Source organism: Brachyistius frenatus, unplaced genomic scaffold (assembly GCF_029030835.1).
Source record: "Brachyistius frenatus isolate BFR_SWC_R1_liver_20210118 unplaced genomic scaffold, ASM2903083v1 Contig_51, whole genome shotgun sequence".
NCBI lineage: Eukaryota > Metazoa > Chordata > Actinopteri > Embiotocidae > Brachyistius > Brachyistius frenatus.
The window spans coordinates 1,617,582-1,633,151 of NW_027210650.1; the positions used below are offsets into that span (position 1 = coordinate 1,617,582).

Genomic DNA, 15,570 nt, shown 5'->3' on the forward strand with positions numbered 1-15,570 from the left:
GGTCATTAATTTTCAAGTCCTATAACAGTCCCTAGTGGACTCTCAGTGGTACTACACCAACTACTGCAGGACGGACAATTTGTGTTGGCAGTGTAAATAAAATGTCCTTAAAATGTAAACAATAAGAACCGCCCGTCTCTGTTTGTTATAAGGAAATGTAACTAATGCACGCCAAACTCATCTAATATAGAATCAATAATGTTATCAATACTGCATGAAGAATACGTTACATAAGAACAAGTGCATCCCTTATACAAAAAGACCCAAATCATTTGTTATGGATATATATTATGAAATCAGCTCAGAATGAGCACATCAAGACAACCTGTGTGTGTGTGTGTGTGTGTGTGTGTGTGTGTGTGTGTGTGTGTGTGTGTGCATGTGTGTGTGCATGTGTCGTCCTGCCTCTGACTGGCTGGTGAGTGCTGCAATCTGATTGGCTGCTGGTCTACTGCAGTCTCAGTATTCTCCCAGCACTTCAGATACAGATGGAGGAGGATAAAAACACAGCGCAGCCCTCAAACTCTCGCGCTCCCTCCTTCTCTGTCATTCTGATGCAGCTGCATGTGAGAGACTCTGAGGATCCGAGACCTTTTTGTTTATGTGCTGAAAATCACAGATTGGCCATATTTTTAGTGTCTTTTGCAGATGTTGAAACGCCAGTCATTAGACACTTGTCCCTCATTAGGCCTCCTTACAATTGGCTGGCAGATCAGATCCGCTCTCTTCTCACCGGGTGACAGCAGATGACGTTGTTCTCTGCTGCTGGATTACAGGTGTTGCTGGTGTAAAGGCGGTGTGCACGTCTGTATGTGCACGTATGGTGACTGAGAAGCAGGCAGATCCTGCTGGCCGGCCCACCGGGGAAACAGGAGATCAGACAGAAACACTTATAGACGGACATCGATCCTGTTGGCTCCAAGTCTTTCCAACGGGCACACGGACTGCACTGCGTGGGTTCAAAACCTAAAAAGCTCAGGTCGACTGTACGACGGCAAAAAGACAAAACACAGTGACGTCCACGGAGAAGGAAAGCATCGGCTGCTCGTGGCTAATCTTCTCTGACAGACACACACACGGCACAAGTCATGAATAAATAAATTAACATCTGCCCGAGACCAAAAGCATGCAGGATGCACAGCACACCAACAGGGATTAACTGCAAGCGTGTGCTGCATATGAACAACCAGACCGTCCTTACATGCATACACATGTTTGTGTAATAATACCCTCATTATGCAGAGGGCTTGATCGATATATCAGATTTGTGAGGCGATATTGATATTTGAGAAGGACACGGCCGTGCTAGCAGCTGTGAGGCTGCACCTGGGCACAGCAGTGCTTTGAGCTAAATGCTAACATGGCATGCCAAGATATTCACACTGACAATGCTAAAGTATTATTACTATCATCTAATATTCTTTGTTCGTGTTATTTTCATTATAAAATTGCTGTTTTATTTGAATATTAAACAGCCACATGAGCAATGACAAACTGCTTTACAGCTAGAATCCGGAGCTAATTAAGGAATTGCTCAGTAAATCAATAGAGCACTTTAGAAGCATGTTCAACATCAGCATTGCTGCTTCCTCTCTCTGCGGACTCTCAGGCCTCATTGACCCGACCAGCCGCAGACACATTGATGCCATTTTAATATATAAAGAGCTAAAGTGAAACCAGAACGTATGAATTCTGTACAAAAAGAAAAAAAACCTTCACTTTGACACTTCTAACTACACTAACAACTACAAACCAAGCCTTGGAAAACCCTTTTTCTCAACACTATGTCATGTTAATCATTCCATATTTACCTTTATTTGCTTATTTATTACTTATATTTTGAGGAGGCTTTAATGAACGCCATTTCACATCTCAGCACAAGAGCAAGTTCAAGAGCGAGTCAAGGTCACAGTTAGTTCAGACATGTCTGTAATAACTGCAGGACAATGAGGAACTTTTTAGGAGCTGTAGTGTATGTTTTGTAGGCTAAAAAAGTTAGTGTGGTTAAACTTTGTTAAAATCCTCAGTTTTAACGTCAACTTTATATCAATTTGTCCTATAATATTGGAAAGTAAAGCCCATGAACAGCCTTACTTTTTCAGAAAGACTAACGAAACAAACGTCAAATTAAAGACCGAACTGCAGAATCTAGTGGAAAAGCCTTTTGTTCTCTACTTAACAGCCCTTTTCTCATTTATAAATTGCTGGAAGTCAGTGGTTTCAAACTGTTTAATAGCCCTTTAGTCCCAAGACTGCCATTCATGTACAATTCATCGTATAAAAACGGGAGCACACGGAGGAGACACATTAAAAGTAGATTACACACAGACATGATGCATACGTTTTTAGATTTAATGTGACTTTCACTTTCAGAGAATAATTATCCCTTTGCAAAACTAATGTCAATAAATCTGCTTAGATATTATGGAAAAAAAAGACACGTCCTAACTTGCCTGAGAAACATAACATTTTTCAGTGTCAAAGTAATTCACTAATAGTTGCCTGTACATCGATGAGTACGCTGCAAACAGGAAGTGCCCAGAGCTAATTCGGCATATTTTCAACTGGTGTCGGGGGTCAAGGTCACCCGATCCAGACTGAGACAACATTGCTGCCAAGTTTTTCAAATGTGATTTGAAAGCAACGAAAAATCCACCCATCCACCTTCACTGTAAAGACATGTTGTGTAATACTTCTGGCTTTTTCTGCATCTTTATTTAACTCCCATGACGTATCGCAGAGAAGTAATTCGCTCTTCAATGGATGGACGTGGGCGCTGACCTCATATCACCTCCTGTGCCACTGCTGTTGCTATTGGCAAAGCTACAGTCAGTTTTCTTTAGAATAAGAAGAGGCGGTAACTTGCCACCTCAGCCTTTCGAGACTCACTCTCACTTGTTATTGTCTCATTGAGCGGTCACTGACAAGAAACAGACTGAAACACTATGAGAAATGAGCTTAGTGAGGGGGATTTTGAAAAGCTTACTGCTGTTATGAAACGCCCACAGAATTTTCTGATATGTGGCTTTACGCTTCTCGATTGCTCAAGAGGGGACACAGATGAGTGGGGGATGCTGTTATAACAGTTGTTACCCTTCTATTATATCATGCATGAGGCAAAAACAGTGAAAATGTCCATTAAAGAGCTAAAAAAGGAACTCCTCGAGTTCACTGTGTTGTCAAACCGGCAATCTAAAACAGACCAAATACACACTTTTAAGAAAAAGCCCCTAATGGTCTTTTCACCAGGTGTTTTTTATTTTTTTTTATCTCACATCTCACTGATGAGCTGAAGACCACATTTTCATATGACTCTGATTGATTGCCCGAACTACCACGGATCCGATTTACAGCAAGCCCAAAATTTACGACCGGCTTACGGCAATTCGATAGTCTGATTTGTTACAAACTATAGTGAGCCCGTTTTAATAACACTGGCGTAATATTTCATGTTCTGGCTAAAACTGCAGTTTTGATATAAGCATAAGATATTAGACCAGCAGTCAACAGTGATTTTCCAAATGAATAGTCCCAGGGTGTCGGTAGGTTTAAGGATGTTACATTTACCACCTTCTTTTGAGACCAGTGATGAAATTTAAGACCATATTTATTTATTTATTTTTTAATGGCAAAAAGCCTGAAAATATTCTTCATGTCATCCACATGAAATACCATTTTTCTTTACGATGAAGCCAATCATTTTAATCAGACCCAGTTTTCTTGATAAATCTGCGGCCGTAGAACCATGTATCTTACCTTAAAACACTAGAAAAGCAAACATAAATAACATTTTCTGTATCCGTAAGAGTTTTAGGACCTTTAAAAGATGCATTTAAGGACTTCATAGTAATTTTTGAGGATATCTAAAGCCTTGATTTTGCCTGAATGAATGTGGTAGGTAGGAGGAGGAGTTTTCATTGTCAGCAAAGTCTCCGCACAAAAGCCGGATGCTCTCCATCACCGGGCATCGTTTGATATCGTCTGTCTCACTCTTTTCTGCCACATGAATGAGTGAGATATGCTTGTACAAGCCTCTGTCAGTCCCTCTGCTTCTTGTCTGTCCGTCTGTCTGATCCGGACAGGTCTCCCACCGCTCACCTTCAAAATGTCCGCTTCACCCACAGAACACAGCGGAGGGCAGGACAGAGGACTCTCTCTCTCTCTCTCTCTCTCACACACACACACACACACACACACACACACACACACACACACACACACACACACACACACACACACACACACACACACACACACACACACACACTTACATACATCCTGTCTGTGTCGTGACTCCCTGCTCGACCCGTGCCATGGATCAACACCTCACCCACCGAGAGCATTCACAGCTTCCAAACATCACATCGTCCCTGTTTTTCCTCCCTTTTCAGATGACCGGTGATTCCCCAGTCATCGATTTACTCCACCACCTAATATTACTGTAACCCTGTCACATAAAAACATTCAGTTTCTTTGCTTTTACAATGTACCATCCTAATATTTTCTTTATGAATAAATACCTATTGATTTTTTTTTTTATCTCCTTTGTAGTTTCCAAACTCTCCTATCCTATGCGGGGACATAAGGGGCTGAAGTCTATCATGGTTCATTGTGGGGATAAGCTGTTGCTTTTTCTTAGTAAAAATAAGAGTGGGAACTAAAGGGGAAAGCTCTGGATTACATTTACCACTGTTAACATAACATCTTAATCTATGCCCAAACTGCCAGCGGTCCAGTTGCATTCTGGGTACTGTAGGCACCCTATTGTTGACAAGTGAGTGGATTGACTCCAGGCAACCAATCCGAGCCATTACTGCAGATAGTTATAGGTGCATTGGCACATTGACAATTTGCTTCCCCTAAACTTATACTTAATAATTTTACAACAATTTATATTTAATTAGAGTGAAAAGTTGAGTTATTTGAGCTAGAAGAATGGCAACATATCTCAACTCTGCTCGTAAAAGCTGCATAAACACAACCAGGTTTTAGTCAGATTAAATCATTATAATTTATTATGATGTCTCCATGCGAAACACTAATCTGTGTGTAGAAAATGTAAAAAAAAACAAAACTGGAGTGTTCAGTGAAATGAGAAGACAGGATGGGCTAAATCTGCTGAGATGTGTGTGTGTGTGTGTGTGTGTGTGTGTGTGTGTGTGTGTGTGTGTGTGTGTGTGTGTGTGTGTGTGTGTGTGTGTGTGTGTGTGTACTGAATAAATGAATGGACTGTCCCAGTTCTTAGTGTCGATCTTCCACTGCAGAGGAGAGAGGAGAGAACAGGGCTGCGGGGAAGCGGAGGAAGGGAGGATAAAAGGCCTAACTAACAACATCCTCATCTTCTCCGTCATTCTCTCCCTCTCTCTGCCCACACTCTCCACTTTTCCTCCCTTTCTTTTCTGCCACTAGTCAGCTCTCCCACTTCATCAATCGCTCTCCTTGATCTAACTCCATCTCCCTCAGTATGCCTTCTCTAATAGCCCTTCATTTTTTATTTGATTTCACCCCCCCCCCCCCCCTTCATATCTCCTTTTTTGCAGTATGTTGGGGATGTGTTATGTGTCACATCTCGCCCACATCCCCAACAACCCCTCCTTGTCTCCCCTATCCACCAATCACAACTCACAATGCTTGGCAGGCTCTGCACCAATCCTTTGGCTCAGAAGCCCCCTTTACAGCCATGTTACAGAAAACACTATATCTCTGTGCCATGAGGGCGGCATGAAATGTGCTACCTTTACTGTTCTGTCTTCTTACCAAACACCTCTCTTAATCTCCTACAGCTCAGGCTCAATCTGCTCTCTTTTGCTTCCCTTTCACATCCTGACTCAGTCTTGTGCTGCTGTGTTTCTCCTCTGCTCTGTAATGGAGTCATTCTATAATTCATAATGTTCTCTCCTCAGTTAGGATTCCTTCTTTCCAACTTTATCTTTGCTGAGTGCTGTCAGATTACATGTTGTTGGCATGTGGTGCACCAGCTGGCAGCCTTTTCCCTGCCTTTTTAAAATGACTTGGCATTCTTCTGATGACAAAAATAAGTTTGTTTTTTTTAGCATTGCGAAGAAAAAAATGATGTTACCATTTCAACTGAAAAATCTGCACCAATGGACAGAACGACGAGCGAGAAGAGTAGAGGAAGTTTTAATGTTGACAGGTCTCTGATGAAACCGTGTCAGATCTTTCAGTGACTCAGCTCTCTCATTTCGTCTGTTAGTTTGCTTCTCTCACTGTCAAACAGATGATAAATGACTGCAGGAAAATCAGCAGCACACCGCAGAATTGTGTAGCTTGTACAACTAATCGTTGCTGATGCTGCATAAATCCGTACTTTTATATTAAAAGTACATCAAATACACCAACAGTCAGAAAATTATGACCAGACTCTGCAGTTCTCCTCATCTCAATAGAGAAGTTTTACTGTATTACAGATTGCTGTTTTGGCTTTTGTGGGCTGCAGCTTTACTATGAAGTTCACTCTCGCCATCACCACCTCATCAGCCTTATTTCCAACCACAGCAGGTTGCTGCTTTCTGCAAAAATGCTCTAATAAACCCACTGAACATGAACTGCCCAGTACCAAACAATAGACATGTAAAGGCAGCGACACACCAGAGACATTCAGCATCGCAAGAGCATAACATTTCACTCAAGAGACTAAAAACAAAGTGAATATTCAAATTTGATCAAGTGGACATTAACATGATTCGTAATAGTACAACTACTTTGTGTTTGTGGATGTGACATCAGGCAACTGTTCCCTCATCATATCAACTTCACAATATCATAATATATCAATATTGTGCATAAAAAGACGAGCAAAATCTTTTTATCAATTAAAAGTCTGAAAATAGTGAAAAAAAAATGTTCATATCAGTTTTGAAATGTCTTTCTTTTTGTCAGACAAATAGTCCAAAATCCAAAGATATTCAATTAACAGATGTCAAACAGAGAAAAGCTGAAAATCTTTGCATTTGAGAGATTTAAAATGATATGTCAATAATGAAAAGGTTGCTGATTATTTTGTCAATCCCCTCGTGTAATCAGCTGGTCATTGCAGCTCTAAATAATACTTTGATATGTTTATATTCTTTGTGATTTATCGTATTTGTTTCCGTTTCACCGCTGCACGAGCAATAAATGCTTTTTTGTGACTGAAAGACAGATGGATTGATTAACTAATTAATTGAAGAGTGGATTAAATTGCAGGAAAAACAGCAGACAAGCAGCAGACAAGCAGCAGACATGAGGAATGCAAGAGTCGTAAATGCCCATCACAACTTCCTCAGAGCCCATACTGCTGTCTTCTTTGATTAAGTGTCAAAGACAGTCCAAAACCCAAAGATACAGAGTCTCCTATAGCAAACGATAAATAAAAGCATCACATATTTGTATGCGAGAGGCTGGAAACAAAGAAAGTATTATTTGCTTTTGCAGAGTTTTTCACAAAAAAAGGAGAAAAAAAAAAAACGTTTTCGCACATTTTTCCTGAAAACCTCCTTCTTATGGCCTTGCATACATAAATGTAAAGCATCTGCGTGTTCATACAGAAAAGATGGACAGACAACAATGCAGGGACTGATTATTGTAATGGGCAGCAGGTCTAGTTGAGAGGAGGACAAAGAGATAAAGACAGTGGATGTAGAGTGGGAAGAATGAGAAGGCTTCAAATATGAAATCTTGGCTTAAATAAGTGTCGAGGGATTAATGTGGTACAATGCCTGGTCACAGGGGACCTCCTGTGTGTGTGTGTGTGTGTGTGTGTGTGTGTGTGTGTGTGTGTGTGTGTGTGTGTGTGTGTGTGTGTGTGTGTGTGTGTGTGTGTGTGTGTGTGTGTGTGTGTGTGTTGTGTGTGCCCTGCTTCCACCCCCCAGTCCCAGAAGCAGAAGTGTGGCAGAACAATACAGCCTCCTGCCAGCTGACAGACATGCAGGGAAGCGAGGCATCGATGGAGAGCGGTGCAGCAGGGAGGGAGAGACGGAGATAAAGAGAGATGGGTGAGGAGGGGTGGGGGGAAGGGGGGTGGGAGGGGGGGGAGGCAGAGTGGAGGAGAGGAGAGGCAGCGGATGAAAAAAAGCTCGAATCGAGTCCTTCCCAAAAATAAACCTCAGAAGAAGCAGCATTTCCACCACTCCCCCCCGCCCCCCCTCCCTTCTGAGAATTCTCATCTCACTTAAAAAATAATAGATCTCCGTCATCCCTTTCATACAACCTTTGTCGGATTTCATCCACTCCTACGTCATGTCTTTATTCTCAAATTAACTCCGTTTTTTTTTTTCTCGGTCATCCTCTCAAACAACAACAGCAACATCCGTTTCTCGTTAGTTTAAAAACGGCTTGCGTAGCCGAGCGAGCAGCAATCAAACCACCGCTGTGCCAAACAAAAGCACGCCAACGTGAGACAATGATAATGCCAACATGCTGATATCGAGCAGGGATGTAGGTTACTATGTTCACCATCTATGTTGGCACTTCATCATAAAACAAAGTATCAGACAACCTAAAATGTTGACTTGTTGTTTTATGCATTTGTTTCTGACATAATCTGTACATCTTTAATATTGCCACGGTACCTTTTGAATTATTAACGTTGAGATAATGAATTTTGGGTCTTGTCCCTCCCACATTTACAATATTTTTTTCCCTTTATTTAATCGCGACCTATACGTAACTCGTATATCAACTGAGAACCGCCTCCCCATATAAAAAAAAAACAATAAACAGAATACATTATTCTGAGTTTGAGTGTGTGTGTCTGAGTGTGTTTGTGTGGCCGATATTTAAGATCAAGGACAGAGCAGAGGTCAAGCAAAGCCACCACCGTCTGTAGTCGCACAATCACTAAAAGCACAAGATCCACAATGATAAAGGAAACGAGATGGGGACGGAGAAATGATGCCAACAACTCTGACTTTGTGTTTTCATTGCACTTTCCAGCCTTGAAGCCCATCTGGTTACACACTCTGATTTTGTCCTCTTTCCAGTTGGAGTCCCTGCTGAGAGCAATATTCCCCTCTTCCACTGCATGCAGCAAGTTGGGTTTTTTTGGCACAAATATCACTTTCTGCACAAATATTTCCATTCTTAAAACATGAATGATGATTCAAACACAGGAAAAGGATGGCTTAACATGCACTGCGTATCAAAGACTGCGATATGTAGTTTTTAGCTGTGCAGAGCCAATCAGTCAGTCAGACTGTCGGCGAGGCGGCAGTTCATCAGTCGCTCTCACAACCAGACAGCCTCTGAATGATTAGGTCAATCAGTCAGAACCAAGGTGCGCCAGTCAGTCCGTTTACCTACCAGCAGAGCAATCTGAAAAGCATTCCTGACTGTAATGCTGCAAGAGACACAACTTGGTCATGCCACGCTGCTTATAAGCACAGGATGGCTCCTAATCGAACATGTTTGTTGGGAGCATGCAGCTAATAGCTTTAATGGCTGCCGCTCTGTGCGCTGCTCTCAGTGGTGCTCTTAATGCATGACTCTTGTTTTTCGGCTTCCTGTAAACATGCAGTTAACCGCATCGGTAAAAGAAATGCTATTTCACGCAGTGTTGCCTCTGATTTGAAAAATAATAGCAAGAGTGTGTGCGGTCAAAACAGATCGAGAGACAGGAAGGCCGATAGAAAGAAAAGAATTTCAATCTAGACAGAGAAACTCATCGTAGACCATGTTCCAGTCATTTCCCCTAAAACAACAAAGTTAAACCGAATGTAATATAATCTATGGCTGAACTAATGCATATTTTCATTTTAACGATTATGTCGATTATTTTCTCAATTAGTTGTTTGGTCTTTAAAATCAGAAAATCGTGAAAAAATGCCGACTGGCACTTCCCAAAGTCCGAAAGACTAAAAGGACAAAACACGCTGGCGCCAAACGGCGTGCGTTAAAACAGCCGCTCCAATTATTTTCTATGTAAACGCACACGCTGGTCCACACAACGCCCAGCGACACTTAAGGCCACTGTCCTATTTCCAGCGTCTTTTTTCATCCCCAGAGAAAAGACTTTTTGTACCTCGCGGCTCTCGTATCAGTTTATCTTCTATGTCTGCTCTTGTTGCAGATCAACTTCCTCACCTCTCTTTGTTGCAGTCTCACATTGGATGAAGGGAGAAGAGCCGACACAGCCTACGCCCAGCGATTCTATTATTACACAGACAAGGGGATTTTACCCCTTTCATTTAAAAATGGACTCAAACCGATCGATTATCAAAACCGCTAGAGATCAGATCGTTTAAATGACTAATCTTTGCTGCTCTAATATAATCCGGTAATTTGTGAGTTTTGGAGGCGTTCAGCTGAGATCGTCGCTTTGCAGTTCTAACGCCGCACTTAGAAAAGCTTTAAAAGCACCGAAGGATTTTGAACAGAGCTCGCCGGTACCAGCTGCCTCCGGTCTTTATGCTAGGCTGTGCTAACACATCCTGACTCCAAACTGATATGTTCAGAAAGAAGGAAAACCATTTGTACAAACTGTGGAGCTATGCCTTTAAGATATGAAGTGCGAGCGTGTGGTGTAGTGTCTGTTTTAATCAGCATTGTCTGAGAGGGACAGAAGAAGCCACGTCTGACATGAGCAGGAGCTGTTAGAGACAGAGATGAAGTTGAGCGAGGCGAGGTAAAGACACGAAAGGTAATTGAGGCGACGTGATCCGAGAAGGGAGAGGATATTTTTTGCACCCCCGGTGCCAAGAACTGGCCCTGGGCAGACGGCGCTATAGATTTACCTTGAGTGCACCCAGGATAGCCGATATTCCCTGGACAACGATACGCTACAAACGCCGGGAAACTGCTGACGTCAACCTATACACTCACCGTGCACTCACCGTGCTACAGCAACACGTCGCCCTATACCTGTTGCCTCGATAAGTGAAATCCTCAATCTGTGATCACGCAAGCTCGAATATCAGCTGCTGCTGTCAAGGTCAAATCTGAACGCCTCCATTTTCTGCTCACATTCGTGCTATTGTGATTCCCCGATGTGACAATTTCTAAACGAATTTCTATGAAGTGAAAGCACGTCATTATGCAGTAGTTTTATCACACGTCATTAACTGCTGCCTTTGTGCACGCTGGTGCCTGTTCAACAAAGATAATGATTATCTCGGTGCAGTGAATCCAACACAATAAAGAAAACTGATGCCTTGAAATCGATTTTAGTGTCAAATTTTTAGGCTGTGAACATAAAATTCTCATCTGCAAAAACACAGCAAAACAACCAATAGCAACAAAGAAACCGGAGGAGGAGACTGGAAATGACAGCATTGGTTTGTTTATGCAAATAACGACAGTTTAAACGATTGATGCCGTCTCTCATGAGCCAACGTGACAGCGGTGTGACTTTATGGCACTGTGAAGCCTAAAAAAAAGGGTTTAAAACCTCAAGTGTGGTCGAGGGTGTGTTGTTTCAGGTATCAGTGAGACTATGAAACGTATGATCCGGGAAGGGCAGCTGGAGAAACGGATCCATTAGTCTTACAGCTTATAAGATGCCAAAACACCGCACAGAGGTTTGTAATTGTACCGTCGTCGGTCGATACTTTCCATCCAAAACAAATCTGAGCGGTTACAGATCAGAAAATGCTCGCGCTCGAGCTATTTTTAAAAAAAAATTAATTTACAAGTTGACTGATAGACGTTTTTTTGGCAACAGTTTTAGTGTTTGACAATATTTTCATTAATTTATGAAGCAACAAAGTCCAAATGTTCTCTGGGAGTTATGGTTTGGCGGATAATTTGTGCCGTTAGTACATAATGAATGGAAGAGGAAACTTTTCTACGTCTGTTATTGAAGTTATGGGTCGTCGGTTTAGTTTGATCATCAAACATCAGCAAAACATTTCCTGTGACTGTTATATGGTTTTATTTCGTATTATTGTGGACTTTAAAAAAAAAAAAATTAAAACAATTTTTTTTACTTTTCTTCTTCATTTTCTGCACCATGTCACACCATAAAAACGTAATCGGTAAAATTGAAATGAAATAATGGAGTCTGCTGTCTTCAAATAAATAAATAAAAAACAAACATTGTATTGCCTTTTGTATTTGCAGAAGAACTAGAAACAGCTCTGACTTCCTGTGACCACAGGAAGTCACCTCTCTATCCAGTTTGACCTTGATGCTAATGAGGTCAGTGGTATTGACTCTGTGACAGGTGGCTAACCTCGGATGGATGATTGCCTCAGGCTGGTCAACACACACAAAGTACACACACACACACACACACACACACACACACACACACACACACACACACACACACACACACACACACACACACACACACACACACACACACACACACGAGACCAAATGTCAGCATTTGTTCATAGAAGCAAATAATTTTAAGCAGACACAACTGCATTTACACAAATAACCACACACGCAGATCAACGAAGTTGATCAAACACTGAACTTCATGTCGACGACCACTTTATCTGAAATGTTTACGAAGCTTTTACTGCAACGAGAATGATTATTGATTTCAAGTCACACCCATTGATCACCTTCTAGGTGTTCGTATGTCAAGTCTCAACTTTGTCCTTGCACAATGACGCACTGCATGCAAGCGCGCAGACACACACACACACACACACACACACACACACACACACACACACACACACACACACACACACACACACACGCAAACACACGCAAGCACACACACACAAACACACAAACACACAAACACGCACAAACACACACACACATACACACAAACACACATACACGCACACAAAACAGCCCACACCTAACCGCAGGGTGTGACTGCTGACGCTTTTGGCTCTGGTGCACATTTGTCTCCTGAATTCACGCACTTTTTACGGCAAAAAAAAGGAAACGGGGGAGGTGGGGTGTGAACATAAAGTGGTTATTAGGAGAGATAAAAAAACTAAAAAAACAATTTCGCACAAAAAAGTTAACACAAACACAGACTGAGGACCGGTCTCACACACAATACAGCGTTTTATCAAAGACGGATAAAGCTGAAAATATGAGGTTTGATTGGAAAACAACTTTAACATGCCCAAGTGTAGTGGCACTTTTTATATATATATATATATATATATATATATATATATATATATATATATATATATATACATATGTATATATATTTTTTTCATCACTCAGTAATGTTGAGTGTCTCTTCACATACATACAACATATTAATAGCACCACCGCTGCCTAAAATACCAATCTGTCCTCTCTAGCTGATTCCTGTTTTTTTAATTCTACCCTGACCGAGCTCTCGACATCATCCATCTTTCTCTGTCTTCTTCACCCACCCACCCCCCTCAGTATTCCCACTGGGAACACCCTCTTATCCCACTGGGGTTTGTGTATGTGCATGTATGATTGTGTGTGTGTGTGTGTGTGTGTGTGTGTGTGTGTGTGTGTGTGTGAGGCTGCATCATGACAAAAGAGAAGCTCCTAGACTCCACTAGACCGACACGTCTCAAGCCTTTCTCTCTCGCTCATTCCCCTGTGTCAGCTCTCTTTCCTCCGTCACTTTCCCTCTTCCTAGACTCATTTTCTCCTTCCGAACTCTTCAACCATTCCTCCTCCTCCTCTACCTTTTTCTTCACTTCGCGGGCTTTCTTCCTCGCCGCCTTCTTCTTCTCCTTCTCATCCTCCACAGCGTTGAGGTTCTCATCCGCCTTTTTCTTCAGTTGCGAGGCGGCATGCGCCATGCTCCAGCCCAATTAATCCACACAGGTGGGAACCGGAGGAAGGAGTGATGAACGGAGGGATGGAGCGCGGACCTAGAGTCTCCTCTTTTCCTCCGAGCGCCTAATTATGATCCTGTTGTTCCTCCTCTTCCCGGCTCTGCTTTTGTCTGAGAAGGAGCCACTCACAGGTGACAAGGAGATGATAGTCTAGGAGGGACTTTCCTCTCCTCCTTTTGAAAGATTTCCCCCTTTCCTTTTGTTGCCTATCTCAGCGATCCACACTGTGCAGATGCTGAAGTCCAGTCTGGGGCAGGACGGAGACAAGACATGCTCCTCAAAATCCACCGCTGACAAAGCGTGCAAAGTGCAAAATAAGTGCCAATTATAGCAAATAGAAAAAAAAAAAAAAAAAATAAATTCCTTTAAACAATTATATGATCCAGACTCAAAAATGTTCCTCTTGTTGAAGAATAGTGTATAAAAAAACAGCTCAGGTACAAGTACATGAATAGAACTCCAGGGTTGGAGGTCCAAGAGAGAGGGTTCAGGCTCCAGCCCCTACCCCAGCACAGAGCTCTGTTGTCTGGGTTAATAGACTGGTCCTGCTGCCTGCTTGACTGGTTCCCTGAGTCCACCGCCTGCACCTGAGCACTGAGCTATCCTCTATGTACACACACACACACACCACACACACACACACACGCTCTGTCCACGACGTCTCGCCGGGACATATGAACAGCAGGGAAATGACAGTAGAAAGGAGGTTGAGATAAGAGGAGGAGGATGAGGAGGAGGAGGAGGAGGAAGAAGGAGGGGTTCGAAAGGAGGGGGGAAGCAAAGAGAGAGAGAGAGAGAGAGAGAGAGAGAGCAGCTGGGACAGCAGGAAAAATAGGAGGGAGCAGGGATGGGTGAATACCACTGCTTAGTACCAGCTGGCTTCGGCTGAGAGATAAAGAAAGGGAGGATGAGACTCCACACAAAATGTTCGCAGCACAAACACACGCAGTGGGAGTCCAGCATATCACAGCATGCAGGACGTGTGCAGCCATGATGCTCCTGTTATGAAACTTCTTTACTCAGCCCTTTTGGCTGTTTCGAGCCCCGCTGTTCCTCCTTCATGGGCAAAATTTAAAAAAAAAAAAAAAAAAAACCCTGTCGAATACATTCAATTACTGAATTTGTGAATCTCATGCTGACCTAAATTTAATCTCCGTTTTTGTTTTTTTTTTGTCCAAAGAAACCACAGAAAAAGCTACTCGGCGTAAAGTGGAGTTCTGAATATTTAACCAGTCATAATCCCAGACAAAGATAAATAATGTAAACCAGAACAGGAAACAAAATGTCGTACGATGTAACAAAAAAAACAAACTGATTGAGATAAATGTGATTATTTATTGTGCCATGGATTATAGATCGGCAGACAAATTAAAAATGTAGCATCAGCTTGATTTTGTCTTGTTTCCAAATTATATTTTGGTCCTTCTTGATTTCACAGCACATGTTTAACCAAGTTGGAGGGATCGATATTCAAATTTTACATTCGTGGTCCTCGTGGGAAGTAACCCCAAGACTTTCCACCTTATCGTTGAGACATTATTGTTCACTTATCGCTTAATTTAACCTTTTCACGTGGCTCCATCTCCAGGTCAAAATTTTAACTTGTCCAGTGCTTCAATTTAAAAACTATTTAATTTCCTAATTTTTCAATTTCAAGTAGGGCCTTCATTTTAAGAAAAAAAAGAAAAAAGAAAGCAGATGAAAACACTCACAGTAAATCAGAGATATCACAGACGAAGCTGCTTCTTCCATTTGAAGTTTTTGTACGAGCCAATAGAGAACTGTTTTGGGAAATCCTGAATAAAAGCAGTGTACTTCACTGTATCTGAATCTT

At 42.0% G+C, this 15,570-nt stretch overlaps 1 protein-coding gene across 1 annotated transcript in view; it reads right to left on the bottom strand.

The window, feature by feature from the left end:
- LOC138624424 (ankyrin-3-like) overlaps positions 1 to 14,410 on the bottom strand; it is a 95,364-nt gene extending 80,954 nt beyond the window's left edge. The window contains exon 1 of the mRNA XM_069704622.1: positions 13,584 to 14,410. Within this exon, the coding sequence (XP_069560723.1) occupies positions 13,584 to 13,700 (117 nt within the window). The 5' untranslated portion in view covers positions 13,701 to 14,410. The remainder of the gene's footprint in view (positions 1 to 13,583) is intronic.
- Between the last annotated feature and the right edge of the window lie 1,160 nt (positions 14,411 to 15,570).